Source organism: Manis pentadactyla, chromosome 1, assembly GCF_030020395.1.
Source record: "Manis pentadactyla isolate mManPen7 chromosome 1, mManPen7.hap1, whole genome shotgun sequence".
Taxonomy (NCBI): domain Eukaryota; kingdom Metazoa; phylum Chordata; class Mammalia; order Pholidota; family Manidae; genus Manis; species Manis pentadactyla.
Window position 1 is genome coordinate 113982438 of NC_080019.1, and position 18106 is coordinate 114000543.

The 18106-nt window shown below is 50.5% G+C and overlaps 2 protein-coding genes across 17 annotated transcripts in view; one reads left to right on the forward strand and one right to left on the reverse strand.

Moving 5' to 3' along the window:
- YEATS2 (YEATS domain containing 2) overlaps positions 1 to 12771 on the forward strand; it is a 122568-nt gene extending 109797 nt beyond the window's left edge. For 8 of the 14 annotated variants that reach the window (XM_057500434.1, XM_057500462.1, XM_057500443.1 and 5 more), the window contains 4 exons: positions 275 to 501; positions 1423 to 1497; positions 2187 to 2260; positions 3628 to 5442. In XM_057500434.1, coding sequence (XP_057356417.1) covers positions 275 to 501; positions 1423 to 1497; positions 2187 to 2260; positions 3628 to 3736 — 485 coding nt within the window. In that variant the 3' untranslated portion in view covers positions 3737 to 5442. The other 6 variants (XR_008997073.1, XR_008997072.1, XM_057500454.1 and 3 more) reach the window with 6 other exon arrangements.
- MAP6D1 (MAP6 domain containing 1) lies at positions 8825 to 17018 on the reverse strand. 3 transcript variants are annotated; one of them, XM_057500473.1, is made up of 4 exons: positions 16790 to 17018; positions 14298 to 15200; positions 9508 to 9625; positions 8825 to 8960 (listed from the first exon to the last, which is right to left on the reverse strand). In XM_057500473.1, exons 2-4 carry the CDS (start codon positions 14943 to 14945, stop codon positions 8953 to 8955), a joined length of 774 nt encoding a protein of 257 aa, XP_057356456.1. In that variant the 5' UTR covers positions 14946 to 15200; positions 16790 to 17018; the 3' UTR covers positions 8825 to 8952. The 3 variants fall into 3 exon arrangements, with proteins under 3 accessions (XP_057356456.1, XP_036731155.1, XP_036731156.1); XM_036875260.2 differs by lacking the exon at positions 16790 to 17018 and having other exon boundaries at positions 14298 to 14797; XM_036875261.2 differs by lacking the exons at positions 8825 to 8960; positions 9508 to 9625; positions 16790 to 17018 and adding an exon at positions 12882 to 14139 and having other exon boundaries at positions 14298 to 14804.
- Between the last annotated feature and the right edge of the window lie 1088 nt (positions 17019 to 18106).

Sequence of the window (18106 nt, forward strand, 5' to 3'; positions counted from 1 at the left end):
GATGGCCTAGTTTTTTTGGTGGCCTAAGTCAGAATCGTACTATTTTGTCTTAGATAGCAGTTATATCACATATATTCTCAGGTGCCTGTCTGTGCTTGTCTACCTTGTGAATTACTAGTTCTAATAATTACAGATCCATAGAATTTTAGAACCACAGAGAAGGTTAGCTCCCATAATACTTACCTCCTCCTCTGGGTCTCAGACTGGCCTTGTGGAGATGGGTAGCTGTCTTCTGTCACCACAGCTGTCATAAGGCTGCTGACCTCCCATTTAGAGTGCCCGTCATCATTCTCTTCTGCTGACAACCTCTGCCAGAAGCTGGAGGACCTGCAGCAGTTTCAGAAAAGAGAGCCAGAGAACGAGGAAGAGGTGGATATCCTCAACCTTCCAGAGTCATTAAAGATAAACATCAAAAAGGAACAGGAAGAGAAACCAGAAGAAATGAAATTCTACTTGCCTCCAACACCAGGGTCTGAATTTATTGACAACATCACACAGAAGGTAGGGGGCTGTGGCCTGAGGCGTTGCCAGGTCACAAACCAGGTGTGGGGTGCTAGGACATCCAGCCTCATCAGCTGCCACCGGACTTCTCTGTGTGATTTACTAAATGCCTGGTGAGGCCGGGGTGTGCTCTCTGGGCAGCCCCTTCCCACACTGGGGCCTGCGAAGGGTCATTACATGTATGTGAAAGGTTGCTGGTTGGATATGGGATTGAGGCAAAGAAAGCTGGTATAGTCAAGTTTACTGGCCGTCTCTTTTCTGTTTGCCCCGGTAGCAGCACCTTTCCCTCATGAGGCATGTCATGGTATGTCCAGGTTGCCCTTCAGAGGCGAGCTTTCCCTGCCTAACGTAGACGGTTACAGCTCCGAGCACCTGCCTGGAGGGTGGGTGGCATGCACGGCCTTCGTGGTGCAGGAGAGAATATTTGCCCGCCCCTGATGCACTGGGCGCTGGTCAGCATCCGCCCTCTGGCACAGCTGTTTAGGACTCAAAGAGACAGACAGTGCTTGTCTTTCGTGAGGGAGGAGAGAAAGGGGGACAAGATGCAGTCTGCAAGTACATCTGCATCATCTTAGCAAACAGGGCCTTGGAGGCTGAGTCCAGGCTTTCCAGTGTGATAATCCCATGATTAGAATTCCTGGCAAATCCTAACTATGTTTTCCCATTGAAAGGGGATTTGGGGGAAAAAGCAGGATTATAATGGCACTTATAACAATCACCTGGAGACACAGGGAAATAGGATAACATGTTTCTCCAGTTGTTACATTCTGGGTTTCTCCCCCCTGAGTTTTGTCTAGAATGTTTGCAGAGTCCGTCTTCTAGCTGGACATCTTTCTGGGTATCAGAGAAGAGCGCTTGTTTGGAGAGAGACTGTATTTAGTATAGAAATAGGAACAAATGGCTTTCTTGCTGCCTTACCAGATCGGAATCACCCTGCAGCCCGTGGCACTTCACAAGAATGTGTATGCGTCAGTGGTGGAGGACATGGTTTTGAAGGTGGGTGTCTGCTGGCGGAAGAGGGTCTGTGAGTGGCCATCGGGCTGAATCTCTGCCGGGCAGTCTGGATCCCAGCCTGTTTTGAGGATAGAAACAGAAAAGAGATGACACATTTTAAGATTTCTCTTTCAGGTTTAGTTTTCTTTCTCTTTTTTTTTTTTGGCTTCGGATTTTTAAACGAACTAACTCATGGTTCCTCTGAGTGTGGAAGCACCTGTAAGAAGGGTTTCGGTGCTGATAATCACTCGGATGATATTTTTTAGTGCCTTTTTAAGTACTCTGTGGTGAGGGTGTTCTCACTGCCATAGAAGGTGACAAGAGCCTTGGGTTTTCTCCATGGGGCACCTGCCCCATCCCTGCGGAGAGGGTGACAGAACCAGCCTCCTTACCCAGCCTGATCCTGGCTTAGCAATTCCTGTCCTGGTGGGTCACCGCCACTAGTAGATAACCCTCACCTGTTTTTCCTTGAACACGGTTATCAGTGAAAATTACCTCCATTCATAATTACTCTGAATCATGGCCTTCACTCATTGTGGCCTATTATTTAGACCTTTAATTTTTCCTTAAGGACTTTTGATCCTTGGATGCAACTGTTTCCCAAGTTTAGGGTAGGAGATGATGTCTGATGCACCCCTTCTCGCTCGCAAGCAGATGGCTGTTTTGGAGAGTAACAGCGTCTTCTGTTGCAGGCTACGGAGCAGCTGGTGAATGACATCCTGAGACAGGCTTTGGCAGTTGGATACCAGACAGCGTCTCACAACAGGTACTCTTGTTTCTTTAGTCGGTGATATGAGGCTTATAGATCCTTCCTGACAGTTTAGTTGCCTATCAAGATGATTTGTCCTTATGTCAGTCCAATAGGAGATGGGGAGAGGTCAGTGCTTAGGATATTCTCAGAGCCGAATGGAGTCAAGGGCCTCCTTGGTCATTCTGAGAGTATCTCTTGGTTATGAAAGCTACTCAGCTTTGTTCAGAGGTATGTGTCTTCCCAATCACTACTTCAGAGACACTGTTCAGTAGGACTGTGCCATGTACAGGGCTGAACAAATACCAGCTCTTTGCAATTAAAGCTCCTAACAGTGTTCACTGTGTGTCAGCCCTTGGGGCTGGGCCTCACTCATGTCACCTAATGTGTTCTGCACTGCAGCACTCTTACGCCCTTCTCAGAAATCAGGGAGCCGGGCACTGACAGGTAGTCCTACCAGCTTTCCCAGCACGTACATGGTACAACCTAGATCGAGACTCAGATGTCATTGGCTCTGAAGCCCACAGGCTCCCTGCTGCTGTCAGCTGCATCTCTAATTATTGACTGGAACACTGAAGTTTGCTCCTTCCCTAGTCCTGAAGAATGGTGGATGGGCCTCTCTTCCACATCCTGGCATTCCTGTCAGAGAAAACAAATGTTTTATCCCGTTGTACTTAAAGCCTGTAACAAAGTTCCCTCGGACATGAAGAGGCCTGAATCCGAGGAGCATTAGGTCAGACGTCACAGGACGGCGACACGGTGGGCGGCGGCGAAGAGATCTCTGAGACGCCGGAGGGAGACGGGCTCCAGTACGCCTACTCACTGCCCTGCCTGAAGTCCAGGAGTGGGCTGTGTGCCTCCGTGGCCCTGCTACCCCATGGTCCCCACTGTGGAGATACAGTGACTCAGGGCTTTTGATAAGAGCGGTCAGCATCATGCTTGGCCTGGTATAAGTCCACCACCCATCCTTCCAAAAGACAGAGATGTATTCCCAAGCCTTTGACTCTGCTTTAGCCACTTAATATTGAATTAAAAAATACTGTTCTGATATCCACTTCACTTCCTTTCTCTCTTCTCAGTCCTCAGTCTTCTTAGTCATTCAGTCAGCTTCTTGAAATCCATGTCATACCTGTGAGTAGGGAGTCAGATTTGACCTCTAAATAGGGCTGAGCTGGCTGTGAGGAGGGTAGGCCAGATCCTCAGCAAAGTCAAAGGAGTTAATGGGAAAGAGGAGAGGGAATGCACCACTCCCTAAACTATGCCCATCACTCAGCACTATCCCCGTCTATTAGGGCCTGTGCAGGGGGTGGTGCTTTTGAGAAATTAATTGATCAAATTATTGGATACCTGAGAGTTGTACCTAAGATGCTCTGTTTTTTGGACAGGATTCCTAAAGAGATTACAGTGAGTAATATCCACCAGGCCATTTGCAACATTCCTTTTCTGGACTTCCTTACAAACAAACACATGGGGATATTGAATGAAGATCAGTGAATGGAATGAAGATGCCCTGGAAAAGTGGGATTTGAAGCTGAATCTGAAGCTTTAACCTGTGATGACTCTTCCATTTGGGGAAGGAGTTAGTTTTCCATGTGCCTCAGAACATCCTGGCTACCAAACCATTGCCTCCATCTAATTCAGCGTAACACCAGAGTGTTCAGTCCCAGACCAAGTCCCTTTAGGACAGAAGTTCGTTTCTGGATTCTAGACCGGAGCTGTGAGCAGGTGCATGCCGTCACCTTGCATTTGTTTGCTCTCTGTGGGGCTCCAGGAGAGTCTCGGTGCCGGGCTCGCCTCTGGCATCCTCGGGTCATTGGGGAGGGGTGTGTCCTGGGCCTGAGTCTCCCTCCAGGAGGCAAAAGAGTCTGACGGGCTACAGAAATCACCCGTTCTGTGGGCTGGGGTTACAGGCAGCCCCAGCAGGTGCCCTGCTAACACCTGGGGAAGGACTGGGCTTCAGCACTCAGTGCGTGGCCGTGGTGAGGAAGATCTGCGCTCAGCCCACGTGAGTCAGCCACATGTTTGCCTTGTGGAAAACACAAAAGCCTGGAGGCTGCAAACTAGGCAGAATGGTTTCGTCATGGAGCATGGAGCATCTCTACAGCCAGTCTCAGAACATTGCCAAGATCCCAGCAGCACAGGTCAGGAAAAGGTTTAGCTATAACCAATCAGCTCTTAATATGTTAATAACAGACAACACTCACAAATCCAGGGCACTTGGCACGCTCACACCAGCTTGTGTGTGCACCAGGCAAAGTGCTGGTTCCACCCATTTGCATGGTGTGCAGGGGCTTCTGCTGCTGAATTCGTGTGGGAGTATCTGCTGGTCAGTAGCCCCTGGGACAGGCCCACTGGGATTGTTCATCCTGTCAGTGGATTTAACGCTCTGTTCTCTGTCAGGTTTTTCCCAACAAGAAAAGTGTTTTAAAGAGACACTTGTGAGTGCCTCAAAGGTAGAGAAATGACTGCTGGAGTCAAGACACAGGGATGTCAGTGCTCAGAAGCAGTGAGAACAGATTGTGACCAGAGCAGAGCCCCTCAGTGGGAGGAAGTGAACAGAAGGTGGTTAGCAGTGCTCTATGTGACGTCCATTCCTGTTATAGATCCTCTCTCCCAACCATCCTAACACACTCTGTGTGGAAGGAAAGAATTTAGATTCTGTTAGGATTCTGTTAGGAATCTACTCAAAGAAAAGTTGAAATCTGTGAGTCAGAGTCAAAGACATTTATTCAAGGAACCTAGTTCATGCTTTCATGAGTCCTGTAGATGTTTGAGTCAGGAAAAGAAGGTGGGGAGGGTACTATGAGCACTGCTGTTTTTTATTCAGCATCTGTAGATTACACATGCAGAAGGCGATCTATTCAGTAAGGCCTAGGGCACACCCTGGCTTAGTAATAAAGAGGCTTTGTATGTACAGGGTCAAATACTCCACACGTGCACTGCTCCAAGCAGGGTTAATGGGCACATGTATAGATTCATTCAGCAGTGGGCTATGACTGAGATCTATAGGATGGATTTGATCTAAATGAGAACACTCAGATTTATTATCTACAGGTGTGAAAGCCTAAGAAATTATCTTTTTGCAAAAGAAATATTAAATGATTTAATAGTCCCCATATGTTAATGTTTCAAATGTATTTGTATCATAATGTGTAACATAATTGTGTAACAAAAATATCTATAATAAATCTTTTAGTATTTGTGTTGGGTTTTTCTGAGTTTGAAGCATTACACTGTGGTTGGGTTCTTCTCACATTAGGTTCAGAAAGAGCTGGGACAGGACAAAGGTAACAGGTATTTGTGTGTTTAAATTCTTCCACTTTGTCCAAAAAGAATTTGCAGAGACGCAAGACAAGAATTATAGTTGCATTAAAGTCTGGAAAAAAATTGGAAGGTGACATGTTGTCCCCAGATGTAATCATTTCTGACAGCTTGGGGCAAAGGAAGACTGTATAATTGAGCTCCAAGCTTCCTTAAAGCCAAGGCAAAGAGGGAAACAACACCTGTTGTCTAATGAAGAAACATACTGGCTTTTCTGGCAAGGTGGACTTGGTCTGTGCTGAGGTCTGAAGTTGCTGCTGTGACCATCTGCTTGCTATCAGAATGACCAAATCATTTTAAAAATGGAAAAAACATTTCAGAAATGACCACTTTTTATATCCACCCTTAAGGGTTTTGAGAACTCTTCAAAGAAAGTTCTTCAGGGAGGAGGCATTGTGATGCAGGCCAAGTGTGTAGCTTTCCTGGGACCAGACTTCACTTAGTGTCAACTTGTAGGGAGTCGAAGAGTCTAGAGGAAGGAGAAGAAGGGCACTGCCTAGGCACCCTTCCTCGGTGTTAATGACCTCACCCACGCCTTTGACAGGAGCTGCTGTCTCCCAGGCATGACAAAACTGGGGGCTCCCCCTTATTAGCGGGAGGAGCCTGGGTGAAGGGGGCCAGCAGGGCCAGTTTCCTCAAAGCTGCTTTTGGGGTTTTGGCCTACAATTCTGGAGTTACTGGAAGGATGAAAGTATCTGCATTTGTCATGGGTTTCTCTGAGTTTGAAGCACCACGGAGCATGGAGATGCCAGGGTCTTGGTCTGAATGAGAGAGGACCGTGGGGCGTCCTCTTGGCGGGGCCCATCGTGCATCCTCAGGGCTGACGGAGGTAGCTGCTGGCAGTGCTGATGTTGGTTATGGAATAATTCATATGAGTTCTTTTTTTTTTTGACTGAAATTAGCTAACAGATTGAACTGTGTTTTATTTTTAAAAACTTCTCTTTACAGGATTAATGCAAAAATGATTATATAGAAACAGCAAATACAGTAAGATACAAAAATTTTCAATTACCCTTAATTCCTTCTGTTACTATCCCCAGGCATTTCCCTCTGGCTTCATCTGTGTATATTATGTGTACATGAACACATGGGTTGGGACCACATAATTGAGACTGTGGTCTCAGTTGCTTGAGGCCACTTTAGTGACATCATTTTGGCCTCACTGTGACCTGGAGTGAGTAGGAGGAGGTGTCTCCTCCGATTCCAGTGCCCTAATAATGAAGTCTGGTAAGGAAGGTTACTGGGTTGAGATGTTTGTGAAAAGCTGTTCTAGTGCATTCCAAAAAGCTTGGGCACACAGCGTGCCTTCCGGAGGTCAGGCCTGTCTCGGGCGGAGGTGCAGCACCGCTGCTGCAGGCCCACGCTGTCCCCCGAGCTGAAGGGCAGCAGGAGTGCGAGAGGAGAGCACTGCCAGCTAGCTATGCAGCATGACACGAGCAGGGTCTAGTGAGAGGGACTGTGTCACAGCATTAGATGAGCCAAAACTGCACATGAGAATGCAGCGGGCTGCCTGGGAAGGGGAGGAGTGCCGGGGCAGCAGAGTAAGTCTAACCACTAACGACTTATGTGCTAAGCACCTTGCACATAATTGCACACAAACAGGAACTCTCTTACAAAGGTAGGGAGTATCCTTACTTTGCAGATAAGGAAACCAAAGCTTAAATCACTCAAATCGCTCACCACTAGTGAGTGGAGAAGCCAAGAGTTGAGCCCAAGATGAGCTTCAAAGCCAGCCTTTGGCCCCAGGCTCCTGCATGAGGGTGAAGGAGGGGAGGTTGCTGCGTTCTGTGAAATACTACATAATACACCAGTGTGGGTGGGCTGCAGCCCAGAGCGAGAGCCTGCAGGATTTACAGGCTTCCAGGGGAACCGGGCAGGAGCCACACTACATTAAAGTACTTGTACCAAGAGGACAAAGGACATGTATGAGAAGGCTCTCGTGTTTATAATTAAAGAAAATGACAAGAAATTAAGAGTACATGTTTGTGTTTTAGTAAAATCTGATACTGTTTGATTAATCTGTTCATCACTGTAGAATGCCCAGCAGGGAGTCTGTTTTCTCTTAGGCACCTCTCATGGGCAAACCAGCCATGACTGAGATACTAGAACCCTTTGTGTAAGCCAGTGGTTTTGGCTTTCCCTTTAAATGATTGAGCATTTCCTCGGCTGGGCTGAGGGGAGGGCCGAGCCTGCCAGAGCAAGTGCCTCTGAGGTGGGAGGTTCTTCTCAAACCCAGGTGTCACCTCCAAACTCCAGAAAATGCTCACCAGCCTGGAGCCACTTGCGGCCTAGGGAGGGATACATATCCACAGGCAACTCCTTGCCTTACAAAAGCTGTCCTAAGCTTGTCTCTAATCTCTAAGCAAGGACATCACCCCCTTCAAATGTTTGTGCCAGGAGGGGACCAGGCTTGTTACACATGGCCGCAGGCTGGGGTTTACTGAGCAAGTCCAGTGGGAGCTTTCCAAAGACCAGATGAGCTGCCTCCTGGGCGGGCGGGAGGGTTAAGGGCTGGTATAGATAATGATGCTTCCTAAAAGTTCCCAGTTCTTAGCCAGTGTGTATGGTGTCCCTTCGGGGAAAATACTGGAATGAGTGATAAAACGTGGGGCTCAGAAACCTACAAGGTAAATATCATTCATTCAGGAGGGCTTCAGGCACTCATCCCAAGGTGTTTTCTTAAAACACAGATCACCTTGGCCATAAGGAAATAATGTCTTTGAAATGTAAACCCCATGATTGACGACGTGTTTCCCTTGGAAACTTCTTTCTGGTTACTCAGCATCATTGTGGGTCACATGCAGGTAATTAGCTGATTTCTTCTACGACTTGAATGTGAGGGGCCATCTGTAGGACAACCCAAGGCTATTGGGTTATCATAGCTGATAAAATTATCATGCAGCCTGGGAAAAGAGCAAAGTGGACATTACTGGTTCTTTCAGTATGGAACCTGTCATGCCCTCTTCCTCAACCCACATGGACCAATTTAGTTCACAAAAGAATTGATCATCGAGTTATCCAGATTTAAAAACTGAAGGGTGACCAAAAGAGGCAATTAGAAAAAGATGTGAACCTTCTGCACACTTCTTGAGGAAGAAAATAGTTGAAGCCCAGAGTTGAGCTGGGGTGGGAGGGGGGGTGTGCCCATCTGTACCAGGCCCGCAACCCCAGTGGCCAGAGGAGTGGTCCCCAGTGGCACTGACGGGCCATCCCCCTCCTCGACAGCGGGGGGCCTGCAGGTTCCGAGATCCCAGCCACACACTGGGTGGCAGTGGCGTCCGACCTGTCCATGGCGCTCCACCCGGAGGGCAGTCAGTCATACATTGAGGATCTGGGGGGCCGAGGCCTGAAAGATGGCTGAGGGGTTAGGAGCAAACTTCTTCCTCACCTCAGGGACCTGGAAAATGAAATGTGGCCACATATCAGTGGGCCTTTTCCTCCAACATCCCCATCCCCCAGCTCCAGGAAGAAATGCCCACCTCCCATCCTCTGGGTCCCTGGGGGCAACTCCACAGGGGGCAGGGGCACGGCTTTGGTAGGTCAGGTATGTCCCCCCAGCCTTCCATTCTGCTCCCTGAAGCGCCTCTGGGTGGCATCAGGAAGCTGAACAGGCCCCACCTCTCTTCCATCTTCCCTTCTGGGAGGCTCCTCACTAGTGTTCAGTGGTCAAGGGTAGGTAACAGGGATTTAGGAGGGAAAGATGCCCTGCCCACCAGAGATGCCAGCACTACAGAGGCACCCACTTTGCTAACAACAAAGAAATACCATGCTTTTCTGTTTGTTGAGGAACAACTGAGTGCTCAGATCCCACTGTCCTTAGCCAGTTCCCTTTCGCACCATCAAAATCTGACTCCTAGTCCATGCCCTGGAAAAAGGCCTCTGTCCCCACACTCCCTGCAGCCAGGAGCCGGCCACTCCCACTGCGGCAGCTGTCCCAGGCTCACCGGGAAGCTGGCCCCAGGGCTGCGGTCCCATCCAGAGCTGTGGGTGGTGATGACTGTGGCGGGTTTCACCTTTGTAGATCTTGGCGGCTTCACCCCAGTCCAGGCCTGGAATTCCTGTCTGCAACAGAGAACACAGTCATAATCTTGCACAGGTTCAGCCATCCCTTCTCCTGATCCCTCAGGGGTCACAGTCCGAGCCCCCTGCTTGGGATGACCCAGCCTATCTCCCCTGCTGAAACCTGCTTCAGCTCCAGATGCGCCTTCCCCCCTTACAGACAGACTTGGCAGACAGGATGCCCTCCCCTAGCTTCACCTCAGAGTGCTGCACCCTGAAGCCTGCTCCCACAGCCCTGTAGGAAGTAGGAGCGAAAACTTACTCCCACGTCGCAGATGAACAACAGGCACAGCTGCACAGAGTTAGCAAGTGCTCAGTCAGCCGCTATATCTTACTCTTCCCAGACTGCAAGCACCTAGTGTGCTGGACCTCCAAGACAAAGCGAGTCTCGCCCCTTCCCAAAGCTCCAGGTATCATCTCCAGGCCACTTAATAGGGCCCTAGAGGCCCAGAACCTATAGGGTGGGTTGCCTCCAAGCAAGGTCACTGGTGACCCTTACATCCAGAGGAAGTGCTAGCCTTGACAGCACTCAGCATAGTTACAACTGAGAAGGAAAATAAGGCTCAGTGTTACGCTTAGTTTTTAATAATTTATCCTATTGAATCCTGCAAAAGAGAGTAAATCATAGACCATGTCAAAAAACCACAAGATGGCCTGGCTTTTGCATGGCTATGTACACGTGGGTACTTGTACAGGGCTGTGGGAAGGGACAGTGGGCTGCCCCTGGGAAAGTTGACTCCCCAGAGGGAAGGGACAAAGCTGGCACAGCCTGGCTGCATGGCCCCGGAGTAGCATTCTTCTGATGAAGACTTAATTCCTCAATTCCTCTGAACAAAAAAACACCTATTTCTGTTAATTCTATCAATTGCTAGACAGTGAGCTCAGGAAGGCAGAGACCTCTGCCCACAGAAGCACCTGGCCAAGGGGATGTTCTGTGGAAGTGTCCTGCCGGCCAGGGGCAGCCCCACATGTGGGCCGGTCCACTCTGGTCTCATCCCACCCACACCGTGGCTGGGTTTTAGGCCCTGAGGTGAACACAGCTGGGCACCCCTGGGCGGGCTGTGTGCGCAGTGAGCAGCCGCAACTGCCATGGTGAGTGCACAGGAGCCAGGAGCTCTCAGATTACTTCTGCTTCTGAGGCTGCAAGGTGCCGAAGACCAGCTGCCTGCACCATCTGCCACTCCATTTCTGCTGCGGAAGCAGGTCCTCCCCTTCATGGTCCTTCTGTCCCCAAACTGGGCTGAGTCTTGGCCTGGCAGCAGGGGTCCCTAAGCAGGAAGCGACCAGAGCCAGGGTAGTGCAATGCCAGTGCTAGTGGCCACTTCCAGGGCAGGGCAGGGCTGGGGCCCAAGTGAAGGGCTGTAGTGGGGATAGAGAAAGGACATCAGCTATAGAAACAGCAGGACCTGGTATCTGCCCAGGAGAGGAGGAAGGCAGACTACAGCTCTGGCCAGGAAGGTAACAGAACTACAGGGCTGCCTCCCTCAAGCAGGTCCCACCACCATCCATTCCTGTGGGCCTCAGCTGGGCCCTGAGGGCTGCAGTCCCTCCCACTGCGGGGCAGGGGCTGCCCAGGGCAATGCAGAGCACCCTGGACTGAGAGTCAGAGGCCTGGCTTATCAGCACACACACACGGCTTCAAACAAATCCCTTAATTTCTCCAAGCCTCAGTTTCCTCTGCTGATCCATGTGCATAAGGTTATTAAGCCTCTGTATTGAGCACTTGGGAAAGGGGGACCCAGGTCTTCAACACTTTACAGTTAGCTGACCCACCCAGGAAGGAACAAGGGAAATGACTGAGGAAGGAGCTCGTTTAGAAGTGGTGGAGGTAGAACCTGAGCCAAAGGTGCTGAACAGCAAAAGGAATTCTGGAGGGGGAAGCTCCAGGAGAAAGGAGGCACCAGGCTGGCTGAGGACAGGACCCCTGGGCCCATCAAGCCAAGCGAGTGAGGGCTCAGCTCTCCGTGGAAACCACGGGCCAGGCAAGTGGCCGGCCGCAAATACTCTGACATCTTTGGGTTCCCTGCACCTGTTCATTTGCTTTGTTTTGTGAATTTTTTAAACAGTTCACTTAGGTAACATGCATCTTGCAAGATGGCAGCTGCTCGAGCCAGGCTGTGGGGTGTCCCAGGGGGTCAGGTGGCATAGTGCTTATGGGGAGCCAAGCTCAGCAGTGTCCTGTGTGTCTGCCAAGGTTGGGGGTGTGGGACCCAGGCAGCCAAGCTCTTGCTAATTCTGCTTGACAGACGAGGAAAGGCTCAGAGAGGCCAAGTGACATGCCAACTTTATACAACTAGAAGGGGGTCCCCCATGAGTCCCACGTCCTGTCTCCATGGCCTTTCCACCACTGCAGGCCTCAGTTCAAGAAACTAAGTGACTCAGAGGAGGCAGCACCTTAGAGGGTGATTAACATTTAGGGGTTACAAATTTGGGCTCTGCTCTGCTCTGCATGACCTGTGCCAGCCCGGTAAGTTCCTCAACTGTAGCCTGGGGACAGCAAGAACTGAACTGACATCTTGGGTAGGTGGTCTCTACAGGAAGTCTTGAGCCTGGTACCTGGGGCATCGAAACAGAGTAACAACTAGAACCTTTAGTATGACTGGAGCTGGGAGGACCCAGCAGAACATCTAGCCAGCTGTCCACGGTTAAGAGGCTGCTTCTAAAAGCCCAGCCTTTGCTTGAACGCTCGCAGGGAGGACGAGCTCAGCACCACACAGGCAACTCCCTCCATTGCCAGCACAATTATTAGAAAGCGTTTCCCTCTCTGAGCTGAGGCTAGCTAGCTCCCTGCAAGCTCCACTCAGGGAGCTCTGTCCTGCTTTAACCCCTCTGTCCCACTCCAGGCGCCTGGAACATCAGCCTTCTGAAGGCGCTGCAGGCCCAGGACCCCGGCCTTCCAGACCCCTCACTGCCCAGGCCGCTCCAGCTGGTTCAGGGCATCGGGTGGCTGTCAGAGCCGTCGAGCTGGCTGGGGCCAGAGCAGGGCTCAGTGACGGTCCCACCGACATCCCGCGGGCATTGCAGCGGCTCAGCTTGATCAACACAGGATCCTGAGCACAGACCCACCCGGCAGCAGCCACTCCCCATCAGGCTCCCAAAGATTCACACATCCTGCGGGAACCTCTTGATGACGGTGCTGGTGCCCAGGGGTACACAAAGTCCGCAGGATGAATTTTACTGTGTGGAAATTCTACCTCAATACAGTTGCTTTTAAAAATAATAAAATTGAGGAAAGTTTATACCTTTTGACCCCTTAATTCCACAAGTAGGAATTTATACTAAAATTATGGCCAAGGATTTAACTATAAACATGCTTATTACAGAAGTTCTTTTCTAAAAAAAATTTTTTTTTGAAAAGCTAATACTTGTACTTTTTTTTTAAAGGACCAGTTCGAAAGAGACAGAGAAAAGTGAAAAGTCAGATTCCTTCCATCCATGACAGCCTCTATCCCTCTTTCCCCATCCTTCTCTCCCCAGAGGTTACCATTTTCTCACACATCCATTCGGAGATGCCCTGTGCTTCTGTGAGCAAATATGGACATATCAAAACCCCTTTAAAAACACAAATAGTAGCAGACATACTGTTCTGCATCTTGCTTTTTGACATGCACCTACTGAAGCTCTTCCCTTCTCAGTACATTCTGGGCTTCCCAGTAAGTCATCCTGTGGTGGGGCAGAATTAACCAGTCCCCTCCATCTGTAGGACAGTGGGGTGGTTTCCACCTTCCACTGTACAGTGTTGCAGCCTTAGTTCCCACCCCAATCCAAGAAAGCTTGTAGGGAAAATTCCTGGAAGTGAAGTAACCGGATCAAAGGGACAGTGTTTTTAATAGCCCTGAATTAGAAAAACACTAAATATCCAATGACATGTGAGTAGGAACATGGACAGCCATCCACAAGAGGTGAAGAAAATAACATGTACAATAATAATCTAACCATATAAGAATTACAAGTGTGCATGCCCTTTGATATATGTAAAGGATTAAAAAGAACCACCAGTTTGGGGTGGGGTTTAGGGGACACTCATTTTCTTTATTGTAATTTCTGTTTTTCAAATTTTTCTACAGTACGTAGAACTTTTGTAAAAAAGAAAAAAATAATTGTCCAGGGACAGAGGTGAGGAGGGAGGTGGAAGGGGTGAGGACAGGGCAGGAGTCATAGCCCTGTCCTCAGTGAAAGCCACGCCAGGGGCCTTCAGTCACTCGGTGGGGTCGGTGGAGGGGACCACCACACGGGTCCTCACCTGCCTGATAGTCACCACAGTACCCTCCACAGAGGGCTTCAGCCAGAGGGAGCTCAGGCGCTTGGTCCGCACGCACCTCTCCTGTGGCTAGGCCCACCTGGTGGAAGTTAAGGGGAAGCAGATTTTAACTCGGTCGAAGTCAGGGCTTTGGGAATGGGCTGCCAGAGAGAGAGGAGTGGGCTGTGGGTTAGGTAGTGAGCTCCCCGTCCGCTGGGCTGTTCGCTCATTCATTCTGAAGCTGGTCAGGCAGCAGCGAAGGGGTCTCCTGCAGTATCTGGGACGAAAGTGGATGTCCCCCGAGGCCGCCTGCAGCTCTCCAAGTTGTGTGGGGTGGGGGCTCCAGGCGCCTCCTCTCTCCCACCCACCCCGGGCGTCCGTTTCCTCCGGCCCCGGGGAGTGGATACGATGCGCTCCCTGCCCCCAGACCCGTACCTGTACGACGTGGTCGCCGCTGCAGCCGCGTCCGCGTCGCCGATGGGAAGCACGTAGATGCCCCGGCCAGGGGACGCGGGGGGCTTGCCCCTGCGGCTGCCCGTGCCAGGCCCGCGCCCCTGCGGCGCATCTCTGGGCCCCGCGGGCGCCGTCCACACGCCGAAGTCCCGCTGGTACTGAGTGAGCGGCACGTCCCGGCCGCGGTCCCGGGCGTCTGCGGGGGACCGGCCCCTGCGCGAGGCGGCGCTGCCCAGGCCCGGCTCCTCGCTCTCGAGGTCCGAGTAGCTGTGCAGGGTCAGCGGCACCGCCACGTCGGAGCGGTCCAGCTGGTTCCAGCGCCGCGCCAGGCAGCAGAGGCGGCTGATGCACGGCCACGCCATGCCGGCCCGGCGCCCGCCGCTCGGCTCCCGGGGCCCCGGGCCGCACCGCCTCCGCCCGGCGTCCCGCCCCCGCAGCCCTCCCCGTGCCGCCGCAGCACCGCCCCCTGGGCCGGGAAGGCCGCCGGGGAGCGGAGGACTCGGAGACGGCCCCGCGTGGCCCCGGCCCTGGGTGTGCGCGGCGGGAGCCGGGCGCCGGCCGGGCAAGGGCGCACGGCTGCAGGGGCGCAGAGTAGGGGTGTTGGGGAAGACTGAACCCAGCTGGAGACATTTACTAGTGTCCAACTTCAAAAATGTTTCATAATTTAATCCCAAGTTTCCTAAATGTTACTGTGTAATTCGGACCCGGCTTCTCAAAGGCAGAGTTCTGGATGGTAATAATTCCTCGCTGATCGCCTAAAGCCAGCAACCAGGCGCAGTCCGCCTCCGCGAGGGCGTTGGCTCTCTCCGACAAGTCAGTGACTGACAGCATTCGGCCAGGCTGCGTCGCCGGGACCCACCAGCGTACAGAGGGGAAGCTGCAGTGCTGAAGGGGCCAAGGGGAAGACTTGGGGCCCTGCTTCCTAGCGCACACGTGTCCGAATCAGCCTGAGTCACTATTTGCCTTTACAGTGCTGAATTTATGACAACCAATCTCGTGTTCATTCGGAATTGGCACTGGCCCTCAGCTGACCTTTCCGCGGGTTCTAAAAGCCCTGATTTAAAGGCATGGCCACAAAGGCATTACTTCCTCTTGTTAAGATGACACAAATCTTGGGCTGCTGTGCTAAGTTTCTCTCCCTTCTCTGCAGACACTCTTGTTCTACTGCAGAGCTAAGTTTGGGGCATCCTCCAAGCTAAAAGTCAGTCTGTTTAATGCAAGACAGGGTACAAAAACAATTCCCTGGTCACACTCAAAAGCTTCCTGAGTATCTGACACATGCCCTCTGTTGCACTGCAGGCCAATTACTAGTAACACTACTGAAACAGCATTAATTACCCAGAGCTCCATCTCAAGCATACTACTTGGATGGTATCCAGTCTGTGCTTCAGACTGCAGTGCAGCCCTGACCAGTCAGAATACAGATTCCTCTCCCAAACCATTGCCTGTCTTAGCATGAAGTCATAGAAAAGTGACACTGGCCAGGCTATGGCCCAAGAGGCAGCAGGAAGGAGCATGGAGGCTCCAGGCTACACACAACTGCACCCAGCAGCACATGTGCCAGGGCCCTTGGTTAGCCACCCAGAGGGGGAGGTTGATGACTACAATATCCCATCCTGCAAAAAAAAAAAAAGAGCACCTCATTTTTTTATTTCTTCATTCATCAAATAACAAACACCATGTGCCTGGAATAATGCTGGGTGCCTTCAGGAGGCTTACAGCAAGCACAGTGGGAGGCAGACATGGGAACAAGAGTAATAGAACTGGATAAAGCAACAGTGGGAAGAGGCCCAGGATGCCTACGGTGAAGGAGGTGGGTGGGCTGGTGGGAATGCAGGGCCTAGGGGATACATGTTCAGCCAGAGGCCCTGGCAGCAGAGACCATGGAATGCCTTGGAAGCCACACCAAGTTTTAAATTTTATAGGTGACAACAGGGAATGACTGAAGTGTCTGTGGCCATTTGAAGCACAAGGGCATTTTATAGACCAGCTGGAGAAGTCCGAACAGTCCAGGCCAGAGACAACAGACTACACTAAGGTACAGGGAGTGGAGAGGAGGGGCTGGATTCTGGACATAAGGGGTCAATTTACTGGCTCCAGTCTCTGGCTTCCAAATGGCAATGTCACTCTTTGGGCCAAGAGTGCTATCAGAGGTGCCTGCGCAGCAGGGTCTCAGCACCTGGAACCGTACCTGGCACATAGTAGACACTGTATTGAGGTTGAATGTGGAGATGTTTAGAGGGTAAGGTAATGGAAGCCACAGCAAGTGGAGATGGGACAGCAGCTACGGGGACCCCACACTTCAGTGGCCAGTGGAGGCGGCACAGCCCAATAGGCTCAGAGTGATATACAGTGTGGCCTTGCGGTGAGCACACATGAGAGGCCAAGATGAGAAAACAGTAGGCAAAAGGGGGAGTAGGGACAACTGCCAAAGCTGTGGACAGCGAGGCTTACGCTCAGAGCTGGGCACTGACCTCCCAAGGCCTCTCATAGGAAGACAGAAGTTGGCTGGTCAAAGGCTCCAGCATTGAAGGATGTTATGGATGGAAGTGCTCTAGGGGCTTGACCTTCTAAATGCACCTTTCCTCATCATCACAAAGCAGGGAAAAGATATGGTCCAGTTTCCATGGTCTGCCCCTGGCAAGACATGAATTTCATGTCAGACTCCATGTGGAAGGTCCATGTGATCTCAGCTTTCATCCCATCTCTAAGAACTCTCCTCTCATCTGTGTCGCAGGGCTGTTAGCACGATGTATTCAGAAATGCCAAAGCACGGCTGTGTGACCTTGGGCAGATCCCACACACTGCTCTTGTTGCTTACAGGCAAAATGAGCGCTGGGTTAAAAAAAATTCTCCTGTAAGTGACATTAGTTCACAATAGAATCCTCTGCCTGCCAAGAATAACTGGGACTTTGCAGTAGTCTGGTCTGGTGAAAAAAGATGTAAGAACCACCAACCCTGGACAATCCCCACGTGCGGGGCGTGCGCTGCCAGTCAGCTTTCCACACCAGGCAAGGTGGACACCCTCCTGCTCGCTCTCCCAAAGCCCAGCGTGCTGTGCCCCCCGTGCAAGCTGGGCCTTCGCTCCTTCCAGTGAAAGACCTGGATATAACCTTCTCAGGTCACCAAGTCACTAAAAACTCCTGTAAATCCTTTCAAGAAAAAATTTTAAATTCTTTTTTTTTTTTTTTTAAATAATTATTTTTTATTGAAGGGTAGTTGACGCACAGTATTACATTACATTAGTTTCAAGTGTACAACACAGTGGTAGAACATTTATATACATAATTCTAGGTTCCAGCTATCACCCTACCAAGCTGCTACAATATCTTGACTATATTCCTTATGCTATACATTACATCCCGGTTACTTATTTATTTTACCATTGGAAGTCGGAACTTTTTTTTTTTTTTTGTGAGGGCATCTCTCATATTTATTGATCAAATGGTTGTTAACGACAATAAAATTCTGTATAGGGGAGTCAATGCTCAATGCACAATCATTAATCCACCCCAAGCCTAATTTTCGTCAGTCTCCAATCTTCTGAGGCATAACGAACAAGTTCTTACATGTAGAACAAATTCTTACATAATGAATAAGTTACATAGTGAACAGTACAAGGGCAGCCATCACAGAAACTTTCGGTTTTGCTCATGCATTATGAACTCTAAACAGTCAGTTCAAATATGAATACTCATTTGGTTTTTATACTTGATTTATATGTGGATACCACATTTCTCTCTTTATTATTTTTAATAAAATGCTGAAGTGGTAGGTAGATACAAGATAAA